Genomic DNA, 17,469 nt, shown 5'->3' with positions numbered 1-17,469 from the left:
AGGCGGCTGCTGGTTAAAGAGGCCAGAAGGGGCTTTAGTCGTGTAGCGCAGCCCGGCCATCGAGCAGAGGAGCGCCCAGATGCTAAAACTTTTCCTTTATTGCTAGATAAACCAAAGCTCACCTGCAGTTTGGTTAGCTGCGGTTTAGTGTTTGAGGGCTACAATTTTGTGGGGCAATCCATTAGATAGTGTTAAAACTTCTGCTGTATGGAAACAGATGAGCATAATTTGATTCTTCAAGATGACTGCCTATGATATTGACTCACTTCTTGCTGTATGATAAAAGCATTTTTAGTGTATAGAGACAGTAATAAACCAGAACTGAATCGAGAGATTATAGTGAACAGTAGAGTGCAGACAGTGTAGATCTTCCTGTGCCTTTATGCTAGTCCTCTGGTGTTTACTCCTGTCAATCTTCTCCACAGACTTTGAACTAAAATAGTAATGATCATCACTGGGCCACGATGACTGTAACTGAAGCAAATTCTATGTGAACAGAGACAAGATAATAATGTAGTATGGTTGTAGTGGAAAGAAAGTAGAAGCAGAGATGATATGAAAACAAATTTGCCCAAGCTCTGCAAGGTGTCTAAACATGTGCTTAGTGTCCTGTGCATTAGGGTAAAGTATATGAAGAAGTACAACTTACTGTTGCTGAATGGTTGTTTTTTGGCAAATATATTGTCCCATTCCTTTTGACCTGCTATCTGTGGGTTTTCCTGTAGGTACTGTTGTAAATTAAGACGAATAATTTCTCAGTCTCATGAGGCATGCAAATTCCTTATCTCATTTAGGTTGGTTCCTAGAATTTTGAATTTCTGTGTATAGCAAATTCATTGCAACCAATCACTAAAAATGCTTTTTTAACATTTTCATTGCAGGTGAAGAAGCTTGGTATTGTTGCTGTGAGTAAGTATGCACAGATTGTTCATTCCTGGGGTTTTTGGGTTTTTTAACACATCTGACATCTGCACTTGATTCCTAACTCAAAAATGGAAAATTAATTGTATGTACTAATATTTACACTGAAATATATTGAAAGGAGTCTCAGAAATACCGGATATCAATTTGGAGATAAGACAGCTGTTGCAGCTGTAACTTAGTTCTCTTAGGGATATACCTTGTGAACCTCCTATTCGTGTCATCTTGTTCTTCCAAGAACACCCCTAGGCCTTAAGGAGTGAGCAGTGAATAAAATTGTTAATTCCAGATCCCTTTTTTGTTCTTTTTGTGGTTACTAGAAGGCTGTGTTATAGGAGGAAAATAATTACAAGAACAGAACAGGTGTGGATGGGACTAAAAGTCTTTAGGGAGTGTTAAAAATTGGCTGGACTGCTGGATACAAAGGATATGAATCGATGGCTTGACATCCAGTTGGCAGTTGGTAACAAAGCGTAGCAGCACCCTGGGTGTCAACAGCAGGGCCCGTGTTGTTCAGCACCTTCACCAACAGCCTGGGTGATGAGGTGGCGTGCACTCTTAGTAAAAATTTGCAGACAATACTATTTTAGGAGGAGTAGCTGACACCCAGAATGGCAGAGCTTCAGTCCAGGGAGGTGTTCCAAAATGCTAGGCCTGGGCCAATGGAAACGTCGCCAAGTTCAGCGAGGGCAAGTGCAGAATCCTGCACCTGAGGCAGAACAAGCCGGGAACTGACTGGCTGTGTGGCATCCTGCTGAAAAGGAGCTGGGGTTGTGCTGGTGCCAGGTTGAATGTGGACCAACAATGCAGTAACTCTGAATAAGGCAAGCCGTGTACTGAGCTACGTTAGGAACGTAGCCAGCAGATCAGGGAAAGCTGTTATTCTCCTGTGCTTCGTGGTGGTGAGGCCATACCTGGACTGCGAAACCCAGTGTGGTTCTCCCTCTCCCACCGCTCCCCTTTCTCTTTCGGGAGGGATGCTGAGGTGCTGGGGGGTGTCAGGGGCCTACAGCACACAGTATGAGAAGAGCCATTGAAGTAACTGGATTTGTTTAGTCTTGTGAAGGGAGAAATACGGAGTGACCTAGAGGTAGCCTGTTACCTGAAGGGCAGTTACGAAGATGGCAGAGCTGAATTTGTGGTGGTAGTGGTAGACAGAGTAACAAGGGGCAACAGCCACAGATTGCAGCTTGAGAGGGTCACAGTGGAGGTTAAGAAAAATGGCCCTGACTGAGAGGGAACTGTAGTACAGTGTAGAGCTTGAGCGATCTCCTTCCCCAGAAGTTTTCAAGACTCAGCTGGGCGTAGCTGCAGTTAACCCAATCCAGTACTGGTGATAATCCAGCTTTGGGAGGAGCTGGGTTGGAGGTTGAACTAGGTGATTTCCAAAGGTCCCTTCCAACTGATGTTTAGGTGATTCAGTGAGATGCACACTGTCTTGAAAAGTAGGGTTTTTACTTCTGTATACGACAAAGTTTTTACACAGACCTCATAAAGCAAAATATTTTTCATTAACAGACCACCTATAAACTTGAGAATAAATAACTGTCTCTAGGCACAACGGGGCCTAGATTTAGAAGAGCAGCAGTGAATAGTTACAGCTGTAAACACATCAATGTAACTTCTGGTTTCAACTTACAAAATCGTAAAAACGTTGCATATTCTGTGAGATCTTTTTCAGTGGGCTACATCATCTTACAGACATAATCATTTAAGCTTTTTGAGAAACTGAGATGTTTACATACAAAATTGTGATTGAAAAAATGATGTGCCTCTCTGTGTGGTATTGTTGGTTTATTGATGTTATGTGGTTGATGCTCTGAACTTTATTTAGTTTAGGGTGTGCCTAAAACTGTCTTGACCTAGGTGGACTTGCATACAGCTCACGTGGAGTACCAGGTATCTGTAACCTGATTGTAGGCCTAAGTCACTTTGGAGGTGCTATGGGAAGATGTCTTAATATGTTCAAACAAATGAAACCTCTCATAAAGTGCAACCTTTTTTATTTTCTTAGTTTAGTTCTTCCCATTGGAGCTGTGCTGCAGTACAGCAAAGGATGCAGGATTCTTTGTGTCTGATAATAATTCATAATAAAAAGCAACGTTGTGGGGAAGGCTGCTGTGTGATCGTCTTAAGTTTGTATAATAGGTGCACTCCCACAGTGACTGATTTTTTTATCTGGTGTTTCTCTGTACAATCGTGAAGCACTGATTTGCATTTTTATATATCCCTAGAATGAGAGTATTTTTCTCTAAAGTACCTTTTTCAGTTTTCTACCATTTGGAACCACATCATCAGTTTCTCAATGTGGTCTGGAGCTTTGACTCTTTCACCTTTTGAGCTAGTAAAGTAGCAGATCACAATAGTAGATACTCTTTCAGAACCAGTCAAAAGGTGGGGAGTGAGATGTATTCTCAGAGTAGTAAATTCTTGGTGTGTTTAGCTGTAATCAGGAAACGGGTGCAGGCATGGGTCACCAACTTCCAGGTCTGCAGAATGGCTTAACCTAATAGTCATTGCTAATGCTGAGACTTTGATTTATCATCTGTGTTTCCAGTCCAGTGGGCCGTGGTGGTCTGACAGTCTGCAGAAGTGTTATGTTGGGATAGCTTCGTGAGGGCTTATAAAGAAGTTAACATGTGCCTTTACTTACAGTGATAATTCAGCAATTTATTATTAAGCGTTTTTCAAAAGAACCACCTTGTGATCTGTCAATCTGATGTTACTTACGTTGTTGTTAGTGGTGTGATGTTATTTATGGTAATATTTGCATTCATCTGAAATGTGTGTGTTTCTCTAAGAAATTCAACACAGCATTCAACAGGAGAGCTTTCTTGGTGGGTCTCCATGCTAAATAAATGTACTGTCAGGCGTTCTCTCTTGTATTGAACCTGAAACTTGTTGAACTTTTCTTCTGTTTGATTAACAGGTAATGCTTTGCCACAAGACATTACATGCTTGGCAGCAGACCGCATGTTGATATTTGCTTCATATGACAATATTCTCCATGCTTTTGCCAGGAACAAGGAGGTTTTTATTAGTTTATTTATTGCTTAATAGTACAAAATAGTTGTGTAGTGTTTGTGTTTTCAAGACAGTTAATTTTCTACAAACGTCTATTTCCGTAGATGTTTAGTACTTTAAATTGTAGGGAAACAAAAACTGTAGAAGGAGGAATAAAAACCTTAGAATAGGAGAATGTAAGAGCAAATTCTGTAATGGCTGACCTGTGTTTTATGTATTAATTATAATAATTAAGTAGTTACTTAAAGATAAAAAATAAATTGTTAATTCACTAAATGAATTTCATATGACAATATTCTCCATGCTTTTGCCAGGAACAAGGAGGTTTTTATTAGTTTATTTATTGCTTAATAGTACAAAATAGTTGTGTAGTGTTTGTGTTTTCAAGACAGTTAATTTTCTACAAACGTCTATTTCCGTAGATGTTTAGTACTTTAAATTGTAGGGAAACAAAAACTGTAGAAGGAGGAATAAAAACCTTAGAATAGGAGAATGTAAGAGCAAATTCTGTAATGGCTGACCTGTGTTTTATGTATTAATTATAATAATTAAGTAGTTACTTAAAGATAAAAAATAAATTGTTAATTCACATAAATGAATTAAAATTAAACTAAATAATTAAAAATATTTAGTTAAAGTATTTTTGCCAACAGTTTTAAATATTGGAGAAAATTATGTACCTTCCACTTAAAATTGTGTGGCCTTTCCATGTATTTTATTTAAAGTTGTTGCTGACGTGTGGTAGCTGTCCTCAAGTGTTATGTTAACATGATATGCTACCTGAACAGCTTATGTTGAAAACATTTCTATTTTGAAATTATAGGTGGTTCATACCTATGAAGGTCACAAGGCAAGGATACACCTTCTGCAGCCTTTTGGTGATCATGTCATCTCTGTGGATGTTGATAATGTTCTTATTGTTTGGAATATACAGTCAGAAGGTGAGAGACACTTTAGTTTTGTTACTGCTTTATAGGATAGCATTGTTAAACATTCAGTAATTTAAAAAAAACGGTTTTTTAAATGTGCATGTTCAGAAGTAGTTTATTCTAAAAAAAAAAAAAAGAAAAAAAATCCTTAAATGATAGTGCTACTTCAATGGTAATCAAGTCCTAATACTGCAATAATTTTTCGTGAACGGATCCTGCACCACACGCAGAGACCCAGTAAGGTTCCATATAGGTGTAAAGAGATATGCTTACACGGAAATTGCATTTTAGTGTTCCATTTTCTGGTAAAGGCTGTGGTACAGCAGCTTTGGCACCATCTCTGAAATCCTGTAGTTCCTTGATGTTTACCAGTCTGGGTAAGACTAAATTCTTATGAATAATCTTTTGATTATGTCAGCATCTTTTCATGCCATTGTAAAGTGCCTTCTGAAATCCTGCTTCAGTGCCCTGAATTTTTTTCTTTAGAAAGCCTTCTCATTGGTATGACCAATGTCATTCCCTGGATGCTGGGTCTCGAAAGTGGCTGCAGACAGGCTTTAGAGATTTGAAGTTGCTATAACAAACAAAAGTTATGCTAATCAGATGAGGTGTTTTGCTCAGGCAGGAGCAGGAATCCTTCAGAAAGATATAAATCACTACAGTTTTGCCAGCATTGTTGTGCTAAGCAGGCTTATATGGAAAAAATATACCTTCGAGCCAACAGATGTTATAACGTAAACAAGTTTAGCCTGTCCTGTTACGCATTAGCTAATCCTTTAATGCAAGAAACACCAGTTATGGGATTTGTACAGAGTAAACATCAGTTCTGCTATTATATTTGCCAAGGGATGACAAGCCTGCAGATTTGTAGGGGTAGCCTCACTAACATTGTTTCTTACCTTTTTTGCAGAGGAGTATCTTCAAATGGATTTTGATAAGGCCACTTTTGCAGTTTCTGCAGTTCTGCATCCCAGCACCTATTTGAATAAAATTCTCCTTGGGAGTGAACAAGGGAGCTTGCAGCTATGGAATATAAGATCCAAGTAAGATTCTTGGTAACTTGGATATACTTCGTGCTCCAAGTAGTTTCTTATGCAACAAATAATACTTCTAAGTACAGTAGGTTTTGAACATGGAATCTTTTACTGAGTCCTTTGGCAGAAGTTTTCAGTTGGTCTATCTCCAGGAACAAAGAATGCTGCTGCTCCCTGAATGCTGATACCTTTCAAGTTGTGTGTTGTTTACTCTCCCTGAAAAATGTCAGGGATTGTTCAGGAATTTTTTTTTTTAATTACGGGGTTTTTTTCATTTCTTGGAATCACATAGCTTTCTCGTGAAAATAATTAAAATAGTTGTAAATGCATGTTCAGGCCTTCTGCCTCCCTTCTTCCAAGCTTAATTTTTTGGTGGTTATGGGTCCAAGGAAGTGCTGGCAGGTAGTGTGGAGGTAATTACTAGCGTTTGATCCTTATACTCAAATGTGTGGACATGTAGTTGTCTCTGAGCATGTCTCAGTAGAGCACCGTCCATAGTGGTAGGCTATTTCATGCCTACGGCAATCAGCTGCTTTTCTAACTCGTGAAAGTTCCAGCTACGGTGAACTTCCCTGCATGTTAATGTACATACTGCAAATAGGTGTCAACTCAGCTTGCATAGTTCAGTGTTTTATTCTCATAACTACTGTATACTTTCAATGATATCACTGCTAATTTTTTTGTCTCATATTCTAATGTTTTGGAGGTGCCATATATGCTATATAAATCAGGAAATAAGAATAACCTAAAAATACAGAAAAGTAAATGTGTCTACTCATAGTACTGTTATGTCTCTTCAATGCCTGTCGCAGCACCTGAGATGCAATACATCCTAGATGACAAAAAGTCTTCCTTAAATGGCTTAGTTTCTCTTTTAATTGTGTAAAAACTTACGGGACTGTTACTGTTCTTTTAGCAGTGTTGCTGGGTTAAGCAATTTCTATTTTTGACTTTGTTTCCTACATAGATTATTTTGTAGATAGGTATGGGCATAATTAGTCAAAAAAATAAATCTGAAGAACTGAGGGGAAAGTTTGATGGTCTCTGGCAAGAAAGGAAAGTGAGAGGTGGTAACACATGGCTGCTAGCAGTCTTCTAAGAATGACAACCTATATTTGTGGTAATGGAACAGTTTTTTAATCATGTCTGTTCTTAAATACTGTCTTCATAATTTCGCCCTTAAGTATTGCATGTCTGTCTTGTCAGTGAACAGTCCTGCTTCACATTTTGGCTGTTACCATTTCTGAAAGGAACAAGGTGGGGTGTGCTTGTAATATGTGCTAGGTCTTCGTTTAGGGAAGTTACTCTGCAAATGAAGGATTTGTTTTCATTAGAAGTTGGACCAAGACTGGCTTTTTATGTTGGTGTTAAGAATCTGAAGAGGTGTGTTCAGAGCAGAAGCGCATGGGGAGCAACTGGCATAGAAGGGGTCTTTCCTTCACGTTATGTAATTGTGTCACCTTTGAGGTATTAATGCATGACAGTAACTTTTTCAATAAAAATTAACTGGAAGCTTTATTCTTAACCTTACTTATTAGTATTGCAGAGTTTTTTCCTTTTAACAGATTTATAAGGACAGAGAGCTGATGTACTTTTCTGTGTAAGTGCATATAAAGCATCCATTTTGTTGTGGAAAATCCCCAAGGGTTAATTGATTTATGGTTTTTGTTTCTTTGTTTTCCAGCAAACTCTTATACTCGTTTCCAGGATGGCACTTAGCGGTCACAACTCTTGAACAAGTTAGTATTTTTTGCTGTCTTATTTTCTTACATAACTGGTCAAGAATAGCAGGCAAAATATTGTTGTTTAAAATTACAGCAATAAAGATGACTTGTATTCTCTCAGGTAATTTTAATAACCCTCTCCAGCATTTTAGATATTGAAGAGAGGTAGACTTGAAGACTTATTATCTGCCCTTCCTCTAGTCCTAGTTCTGTTGCATTTAGCGTCTTAGCTGTTTTGTGTTCATGACATCTGTAGTCTTTATTCACTGAATGATGTAATGAATTCACAGAAACAGTTTGTTTGCAAGATGCATGTGTATTGTGTAACTTCTGTTACACTGGTAGCTTTTTGCTAAATTTATTTTGCTTTGGAGGTTAATAAAATGTAGATTTTGTTGATTAAAGAACGGATTTTGTAATTGTATTTGCTGTATTTTTGTAGATATAAAAATTAATTAAAACTTACTGGTAGCATTGATGACAGCTTTGAAAATGGTCTGCAGTTGTCCTGGGTAAAACTTGTAAATATGGGGGAGTGTGGCAGGGTGTATAATGGTCTACCAGAACTACTGAAAACTTAGTGAGGTGTTTTTCAAAGGAGTTACAGCTTCTGGAAACAGAATTGTTTCATCCAATGGAGGCTAAGTGCAAAATCTTGCATCTCTTTTTTTTTGTTTTTGTTTTTTGTTTAGATTTATCAGATGTTCAGTCGTTCATTAAGGTAATATAGATAGAAGATCTCATACAAGATGCCTTATTTGTTTCTTTACTATTTGTCCTGGACTTAGATATATTGTCTTGTATGTATTGGTATTAGTAGTGTAGCAACAAGCTTTTCCTTTTTCATTTCAGTTGCTGTTCAATTTTTCTTGCAGGCTCCAGCAGTGGATGTTGTTGCAGTTGGTCTTGTATCTGGTCATATCATTGTACATAATATTAAGTTTGACGAAACTCTGATGAAATTTCAACAAGACTGGGGTCCCATCACAGCAATATCTTTTCGTACGGGTAAGTCTTAGCATTTTTAGTGAAAATATGTATAAAATCACTAAAACTAAGCAGAAGGTAGGAAAATATGTTTTGATAAAGTATTTCAGAATCAAAATTTGGGCTGAGAGTTTTAGTTTTCAAAGGCTGCAGACAGTCTAGGAAAGTTACCAATAAGTAAGGGAGATCATGCATCTTCATCATATTGGCCGTTTTACAGTTTTTTCTTGGTACTGACTCAGTGCACAGGAAGTGTGACATACAGTACTCCTTTTTCAAATAAAAGAAAGACAGTTCATGTTTACTATGTGCCCAAAGCTAACACAGTACACACTTGTCAGAGTTAGTGCAGGGTAATCAGCACACTGTAAGTTAGTATCCAAACCTACTTCTCAGTAGTGTCTTCCCCCTGGTTGGGTGACTGCTGAATGGCTGTTACTGGGGAACACTGTTTATATTCACAGCCTTTTTTTTGTCGAAGGAGCATGTACTAATTGCTAAAGCTGGTTACTTTAACGTTGACCATGCCTGCAGAGCTGTTGATACTGAATCTAATCTCTCATTTGAATAGACAAACTTGCAAATCTTAACAGAATATAAGATTGATGCAGAACCTGTTGAGGAAGAATGCTGCTGGAGAGACTTGTGGAAAGACTTGTGAGAAGTGGAAAGAGTGCCTTTTTTGTGTCAGCCATTTAACTCAATGTTAATAAAGTTAAATAACTTCCATTGCCTTCTTGAATGTGTGGCTTTCAGACGTTCTCTAATCTCTCTCTCTTCCTGTCTTTATAGTTAGGAAATTTAGTGTAAATATAACCTGGTTGTTTTGAACTCACGTACTCATTTTAGTCTTTGAGTAAAGTGCTCTTCATTTAAATTAAAATGAACTTGGCAAATTTCCATATCTGTGAAGCTTTACGAAAAAGAAAACCCTAGGCCTGTCTGGTTTAGTTATCTATGATGTGTGTAATTGCAAATTGGAAACAGGTTTTTTGTTTTGTTGGAGCAAAAGGATTAGTTACTAGTTATGCAGTCTATTTGGTGGAATTTTATCTTGATATGATAAGTTTTAAAACTTAACTTGAATATTTGTAGTATGTTTTTAGAAGCTAGCATGATGTGTTTATCTCCTTAATATTAGACAGGATAGAGCAAATAGAACAAAATTAGGAATTTTGTGAATTGAGGTTTTAATTATTGCTTAGAATGATTGAATAAACATGTAACCAATTTCTGGAATTTATTTTTGCAAGCTGTTGAGCCAAAAACTTAAGAGGATTTAAAAAAAGGATTGATAACTTCTAGAGTGGTGATACAGTAGCTCTCACATCCTGAAGTGTGAAGGCTATTAAGTTTAAGGAAGAATCTGGGGTATATATAGAGTAACTTTTGAAAATGTACAGTATCTCTTGTGCTTTCAAGGAAAACCTCTAGCATCGGCTGCTAGACTTAGATATATTTGTTGTTACTTGATATGAAAAAAATGCTGTTTTTATTATCAGTGAACTTTGTTTCTTTTCTGTTCGAGATACTAGAATATTTCAGTTAAAACATACCATATTTAGAATCAGCTTGAGAAATTTTTTTTCTTGTGATTGTAGCCTTTTCTTGCATCAGTTTTAAGATGTGAGAAGTCAATAAGGATGAGCTGAATGTCAATAAGCAAACCTTTTGAACTTTCTTTTTTTTGAGCAGACGGACACCCAGTAATGGCAGCTGGTAGCCCAGTTGGACACATTGCTTTGTGGGATCTAGAAGAGAAGAAACTGATGTGTCAGATGCAAGATGCCCATTCCACAGCAATAGCTGGTATGTCGTTTGTCCCTGGAGAGCCACTTCTTATTACTAATGGTGCTGATAACGCTATACGGGTAAGTTACAATAGCTGCTGCTATCTGCTGTTACCTTTTTTTTTTTTTCTCTTGTCCTCCAAAGTGTAAATGTTTAGTTTGGATTGAAGTAGCAGTTCTCAAATGAAACAGATACAACAAAACTCAAGTTACTGAAGTTGCTGGCTCTCAGTTGATCTGTAGTGGGGCAGTTTAAGGATTTGCCACCATGATGTTATTGCTTCATTTATTGCTTCGTGATAGCCTTGAAGAACAAAGCTTTGGATCCACTTTTCTAGAACCACACTTTATGTCCTGGTGCAGTATCTTAAATCTTGATGTATTTTTATAATGTCCTGGGTCATGAGCAGTTGCTGTTGATAAAAGTCCCTTGTGCTGCATGTCCTCTGATGCCATTAGCCTTTGGTGGAGGGGCAGAATGAACAGCGGGAAACAATCGACTGCTGTGGTAGAAACTTCCAGAATTTTAGGATCAAGGATGAAAGCCAATGTGTGAAGTTTGCTGCACCAGCTCCCAGCTAAGCCTGTTCCACTGCCAAGAGGTGTAATTATTGGCAGGGCAATGTTTATCAGTTTCATTTTTCTGCTTTCTTTTGGGGGGCAGGTGTGGATTTTTGATGGACCTGGTGGTACAGGACGTGTATTGAGAAGTCGAATGGGACATAGTGCACCACCAACAAAAGTCAGATACCATGGGCAAAATGGAGAGCAAATTCTTAGTGCAGGTATGAATTCTCATTCTTATTCTTCAGTCTGATTTCCTGCTGTGATAAAGAAAACATGCAGAGCTAAGTGTCTTTGTTTTATTAATACAATAGATTCTATTTCATGTGTTATGAATGTGTATTTATGAAACATAGTAAATGATTAGTGTAGACAGTATCATTTATTACTGTATCAAACTGTTTCACGGTTTCCCTAGAGGAACATGTATCAGTGGGTAGGCTGAAAAGTAGTTACAAGCAGAAAAGCTTGGGAGCTGTTTTTGTCATCTGTATTTACACATTTGATGAATAAAAATTGTTTCATTATCTCCTAAAGAACTATCAGCTGGTCAGAATGAAAACCTGTAACAACTAGAGAAATTCTGTTGTGACAGGGAAAAAATAAGAGCATAATGCATTATCTCCTAAAGAACTATCAGCTGGTCAGAATGAAAACCTGTAACAACTAGAGAAATTCTGTTGTGACAGGGAAAAAATAAGCAGCATAATGCATTTGGTAAGTTTGAGGAGCTACTCCACTTTTCCCACTAGTTTGAACAAGCTTTGTGGGTTGCAATGTCTTTGTAATTTGTTACAGCTCAATTGTATCTGTAATATGTATTCCCAGGGTCACTTGTTACCAAGATACTAATCTAAAAGTGCAAAAATGCGTGACTACCCTTTCTTAGAAACTAGCATACTTAAAAATCTAAACAGACCTCTTTATGAAATTAAGTACTAAATCAGACTGTTTTGTGGCCCAGACACTTCAGTAATGGAATAATAGAGACTCTTCACCTAATCCTTAATTACTCTGAAGTAATTAAATTCTCTACATGCGCAACATTTGAAAACATTACACTACATTTTGATGAATATTACACCTAATACGGCACAAGCAATACACTGTGCTAAAACCACCTGTGCTAAAATCTCTTGCTGGTCGTCCAACTAGTAACTTGGATTCAAGTAACTAGTTACTTGACAGTAATTCAGCTCACACCAGATGAACCACAGTAACAACTGAGTTGCTTAACAAATCGCTCACATTTGCTCTTGCAGTTTACTGCTTTGTTAACTGTACTGAAACATATGGAGAGGGCACAGAGGCAACCACTAAAGTGAGAAGGGTCTCAAGCTTTGAGATCTGATGTATTTGCAGTGTAAGGAGACTGACACTCTACATTTCTTTCTGAACCAGTGGTAGAACTTTGTGCAACAGAAATGAGGTAGCAGTACTGTTGGGGTGCCTTTCAAGTGCTACTGGTTTCCTTAGAACAGGCATCTCCACAAATTAACTTTGTAAAATTTCACCAATGTCACTGGCTTTCATCCTGCTTAACATTTCTCCCAGTTCCCAGTATATACATCCTGCCCTACTTCTGTGTCATAGCAGCAAGGAAAGGTTCTTTGAATACTATAATTGTTCTATTGTCTTTCAGATTCTTTAAGTTTACTTTGACTTATTTTCTGTTGCCTTACTTGTTTGGCCTAGTAAAAATGTTTTGTGATTCTTCTGATTTTTTTTAAAAATCATCTCAGTGCCTTTAATTTTACATGCGTTGTGCAGTTTCATTTTCTGTTAGTTTCTGATTCTGCCTTGTCCGTGTGTCCCCTACAAAGTGGACCTGTTTGCTAGTTTCAAATTTGAGCCTTCTGTCCCTCTATTAAATTAAATTCTCTTAAGTTCTGTGAACATTGGTCACTGGGTAGAGGAGGGAAGTCCTATTAGTGTCCTGGTTTACAGGAAGGATGGACAACTCGGCTTTTACCATTTTTGTTTGGGTTAGCTTACTGGCTAACCTAGGTGTAGTTCTTAACCAGCCACAGCATGTGTTGGTTAGACAAAGGATAAAGAAAGGAATGTTTTGGTTGATGAGGGAGTATATGCAGTCATGGGAAAGCTTTGGAAGTATTATGAAGGTATTTGAAGGATGTAACATTTTATTTAAGGTTTTAATCATAGAAAGCTGGGAACAGCTAGATATTGTGGGGGAGAAAGGAAGGGGGGCAGAGGAATTGAACATGGAGGAGATGTCCGTAAAAGAGGTATCATTCTGATCATGTGTGGGACGACCTAGTAGGAATGGAATATAGGCCATGAAAATTAGGCTCCATTAGTTCCGCTGCTTACAGTGTATCTGTATTTTTTTCTTGGACCAGAATTTTTAGTAAATGCTTTATTATGGTGTTTGAGGTTTCTTAGTGCTTATCTTCTGCTTTTCTTGCTCAGATAGCTTATGAGTAAACAGAAAGTTGATTTTTGCCCTTCACTGCTCTCTGCTAATATTTTATCAGGTCAAGACGGAACATTGCAGTCTTTTTCAACAGTGCATGAAAAGTTCAATAAAAGTTTAGGACGTGGTAAGTATTTCAGTGGAAGTACAAATATTGGTGAAAAAAGCCTTGAAAAGTATTTATGTAAACAGAAACTAAAACATTAGGTAGGCCTTATTTTCACTTTAACTGTTGTATGAATACTATTCACCTCATTTGCTCTGCAAACTCAGTCCTTCCAGATGTATATAAAGTGTACTCTCAGATTTGTTTGTACTTAAGTAATTTCCGTAGCCTGGCAGTGTATGTTATTTCACTGTGGGAAACATTGGGCATGATTTTTGTGTTAAAAGTGTGTAAAGCAGTAGCTGACATTTCAGCATGCTTAATTACAACTTTATACCCCGTTGCCCTTCTATTGAGTTGACTAAATTATTAGTTAATTCATATTTCTTGACTTTAGGTCCTTTGATTTAATGTAGAGTTTAATTTAAAAAATGCATCTTCCACACAATGCCATGGTTAAGGGACACTTCCTTGTACAGTTCAGACAACAAGGCTCAGAAAGACTAAAATAATTCTTAAATATCTGTATCTATGTATATTGATATATATGTATTTAGATAGATTTGAATGGACAGATATAGATTAATTGATTATATATATCCTTTGGGCATAAATTTGAAATTCCTGACTCTTTGGTTATGGAAAGGGTTGGATGTTTTACATTGCTTTATATAGTCATGTCTGCATGACCATGGTTTTAGCTCTGACGGGGGACCTCTGCCTCAGGATGTCAGCACAAGATCCTGGAACGAAATGGGTTGAGTAGTACATCTGTGAATGTAATAAGCTAGTGATTTGCTCAGCATCACATGAATTTTGACAGGAACTCTATTAGTGTTTTTAGCTCTTCAAACTCTAGGTAACAGCAATGCTGTGTTAATGTAAGCCAAATATTTCTAAATTTAATACGAACTTTACATTTAGTAAACAATAATTTTTAAACCATTATTCTCAGATCTATCCATGAGATTGAGACATTTAACTTTTTTTTTTTAAGGTTCAATTAACAAAAAGAAATCAAAAAAGAAAGGTCTTAAGCTTGATACAATGGCACTTCCACCAATTACAGTCTTTGCTTCAGGTAAGTAGTCTTTGGGATACATTACAGAGCTCATCATGTCTTCATTTTGTCTTTTAACCCTCAAGACATTACTGTTTTGAAAGCGCATGCTATATCAAGATGAGATTATTGATATTCTGTGGCCCTTCATGAGCTGTTGAGTGACAGTTTAAAATGACATTTTACTTGGTAAACTTTTCTATTATTTCAAAAAAGAGCATTTTATGTAAAATGTGTTTATGTTTAACTGACTCTTGGCTTGAAAATCTCCAGCACGAGAGCCAGAATCTTCTGGTGTACATATTATTCCAGGCTGGAGAACCAGCAATTAGGGGGGATGAAGATCTTTGTCAGCTGAGGAAATCTTATCAATCAAATGGTTGATTTTGATTCCCCAGTTCCTTTACTTGAGTCACTTTGCAAAGACAAATTTCAATTACTCTCTTCATTTGTAATTCAGTATGCAAATAGTGAACCTAACTTTTTGAAGCAGAATTGCAGTTATCTTTGCCTCATCAAAATGTGTTTCTTTAAATTAATGACCTCCTCTTCAGACTTGAAGTCTGTTTTGTCTTAAGTGTAGCTATTCTTTTGTCTTCTGCGGATGGTTGATTGTTTCATATGTTGAAAGGTTTGGACTTACAATTTTGTGTAGCCATTTGACTACATACAGTATTTATATTTTTAGACTTCAGTGATACAGACTATCTGTACATACTTGCTGCAAATCTGTGTGTGTGTGTGTATATATGCACTTTTTAATATTAGACCTGCCTGATTGATTTAAGGTAGTAGAACTACCTTAAATGTGTTTGGAGACATACGAAAACATTTATTTAAGTACATTTTAATTAGAGTTATTTCTTTTTTGCTATATTGTCTTTGGTGAAGTGAACCAGTTTGTATCTGGTTATTTTATTCTTTGAAGTTCTAGAAATACCCAATTTCAACTCTCAATTTTTTATTCTTTGAAGTTCTAGAAATACCCAATTTCAAGCTCTCAATTTTTTTTAATGTGTAAATTCCAGGAAAAAAAGCAAACTTGCTCATTATTTAGATCCCCACATATCATATCTGACTACAAAGTTTGGATACTGAGCTTTTGAGGAATGATTTTCCTGCATAATACAGCAAGTCTTTTGCTATGTGAAAGGGACTTCACTCTTAAACCCTGCTTTAAGTTGTTAATCTAGTGGCTTCTGCTGCTGCAGCAGCTGAAGAAACAGTTAAGAGACTCAGCTGGAAATGCATACAGATTGAGCAGTTTAAACCATTTAAGTTTAAATATGTTTTTCAAACCACATAGATTCAAATATATAAAGACATGAAACATAACATACCAAAAAAATGCTTGGGGTTTTGTTAGTATTTTAGTTACACCAGCATATGCACAACAGTTTGCCAGGTGGTTTTTCTGAATGGTAGCCTTCTGACTGTCCAACAACAGCACTAAATATAAAGTGTTCTGCCTAAAGGTATTTCAGAGTACTCTTTCTTACAATATCAGAAGACCTTATTTGACTTTAGAATGATTGTTTCTAAAAGGAGTATGTGTTACATTGCAGAAGTGGCACATCAGAGTGACTGGGATAGTATTGTTGCCTGTCATCAAGGGTATATAACCTGTACGACCTGGAACTATCAGAAAACTTCCATGGGAGCTCATAAACTGAGGCCAGAAGAATTTAGCAAACACAAACCTATTGATATATATGCAACAGTAAGTTTATTTAGGATAATGTTTCTTCAGCATTACAGTATATGCTATTTTGATTTCTCTTTGTACAGAAGCAATATTTGGCATGAAAAAGCACTATCTAGACATGTTTTATTTGCTTTGCAAAGTGATTTCTGCCAGCTCAGTGTGTCCTACTAGTTGTTTTGTAATGCCTATGGTCTTAAGAAAAATGCTGCATAGGCATTTTTTCCTTAAACATCCAGGTTAAGTGCAGATTTTATTTTCTGATTCAGATAGGTGGTTGGTGTTTACCTTTAATCTGTCATAGTGATGTAGAGTTGACTGTATGCCTGTGATGATAAACTTGCTCTGTGAATGGAAATTGCTGAAGACACTTTTTTTCTGGCAATACAGAAAAATGTATTTCCAAATTGCAGGCAGGATATTCCCTCTAAAATGCTTCACGACTTGAGCTGGACACAATGAAAGTCAAACACTTAATGAAGGAGATATAAATGTTTACTTAGGCTTACGAGCTTGCAAGACAGGTAGTTACTGTGGCATACTTCATGTGCTAGGCATTCATACTACTACTGTATCTTGTGATAAGTTGTTTTTCTGACCTTATGCTTAGTAGTTAAGTGGTAGACAAGATCAATTCAGTTGTAAATGCCTGGTTTTCTTTTAACTACTAGATTCTTTGGACTGTATCTTTCCAAAGACATCTAGACTGTTGTTTCTTTGTTTCTTACTATTTAAACTCTGTGTGAACTTACCCTATTTTGGGGTGCCATTGGCAATACAGGCATTGAAAGAGGCATGCAGTCGGCATGCTTGGACTTTATCTTAACGATTGAGTTTGTGATGTCTTGATTATATAGGTTAGTCATTTAAGTTACGGTGTTGATATTATTAGATATGACTTCTGATGGATGTCACTAAGTCAGTATTTCATTATCCTTCATAAGCATGCACTGCCATATTTATTACTTGTTGACTATTTGCTTATTTTAAGAGCTCCTCTCCCTACTTTTTTGAGATGTAATTTGTTGTTTGTTCTGTGTAGTTTTCCTTGAAGAAATCTAATAAAAACATATTAGTATTTTGTATTCCTGATATCTTATATATCTTCTAACAACTTTGCTAACTAGGTATACACTTAAAGAATTGTTTTCAGGTGGTTTTTTTTTTTTTTCCCCCCCCCCGTGAAAGTCA

The 17,469-nt window shown here is 36.8% G+C and overlaps 1 protein-coding gene across 1 annotated transcript in view; it reads left to right on the top strand.

The window, feature by feature from the left end:
• Positions 1 to 17,469, top strand: part of WDR36 (WD repeat domain 36) — a 36,479-nt gene that overhangs the window by 2,494 nt on the left and 16,516 nt on the right. Inside the window, exons 2-12 of the mRNA XM_009284180.2 lie at positions 829 to 909; positions 3,851 to 3,951; positions 4,769 to 4,886; positions 5,785 to 5,917; positions 7,593 to 7,647; positions 8,508 to 8,640; positions 10,315 to 10,490; positions 11,074 to 11,194; positions 13,472 to 13,537; positions 14,514 to 14,597; positions 16,142 to 16,296. Coding sequence (XP_009282455.2) covers positions 829 to 909; positions 3,851 to 3,951; positions 4,769 to 4,886; positions 5,785 to 5,917; positions 7,593 to 7,647; positions 8,508 to 8,640; positions 10,315 to 10,490; positions 11,074 to 11,194; positions 13,472 to 13,537; positions 14,514 to 14,597; positions 16,142 to 16,296 — 1,223 coding nt within the window. The remainder of the gene's footprint in view (positions 1 to 828; positions 910 to 3,850; positions 3,952 to 4,768; positions 4,887 to 5,784; positions 5,918 to 7,592; positions 7,648 to 8,507; positions 8,641 to 10,314; positions 10,491 to 11,073; positions 11,195 to 13,471; positions 13,538 to 14,513; positions 14,598 to 16,141; positions 16,297 to 17,469) is intronic.

This window comes from Aptenodytes forsteri, unplaced genomic scaffold (genome assembly GCF_000699145.1).
Source record: "Aptenodytes forsteri isolate BGI_AS27 unplaced genomic scaffold, ASM69914v1 Scaffold69, whole genome shotgun sequence".
NCBI classification, from domain to species: domain Eukaryota; kingdom Metazoa; phylum Chordata; class Aves; order Sphenisciformes; family Spheniscidae; genus Aptenodytes; species Aptenodytes forsteri.
This window is presented reverse-complemented; position numbering and strand designations above follow the sequence as displayed.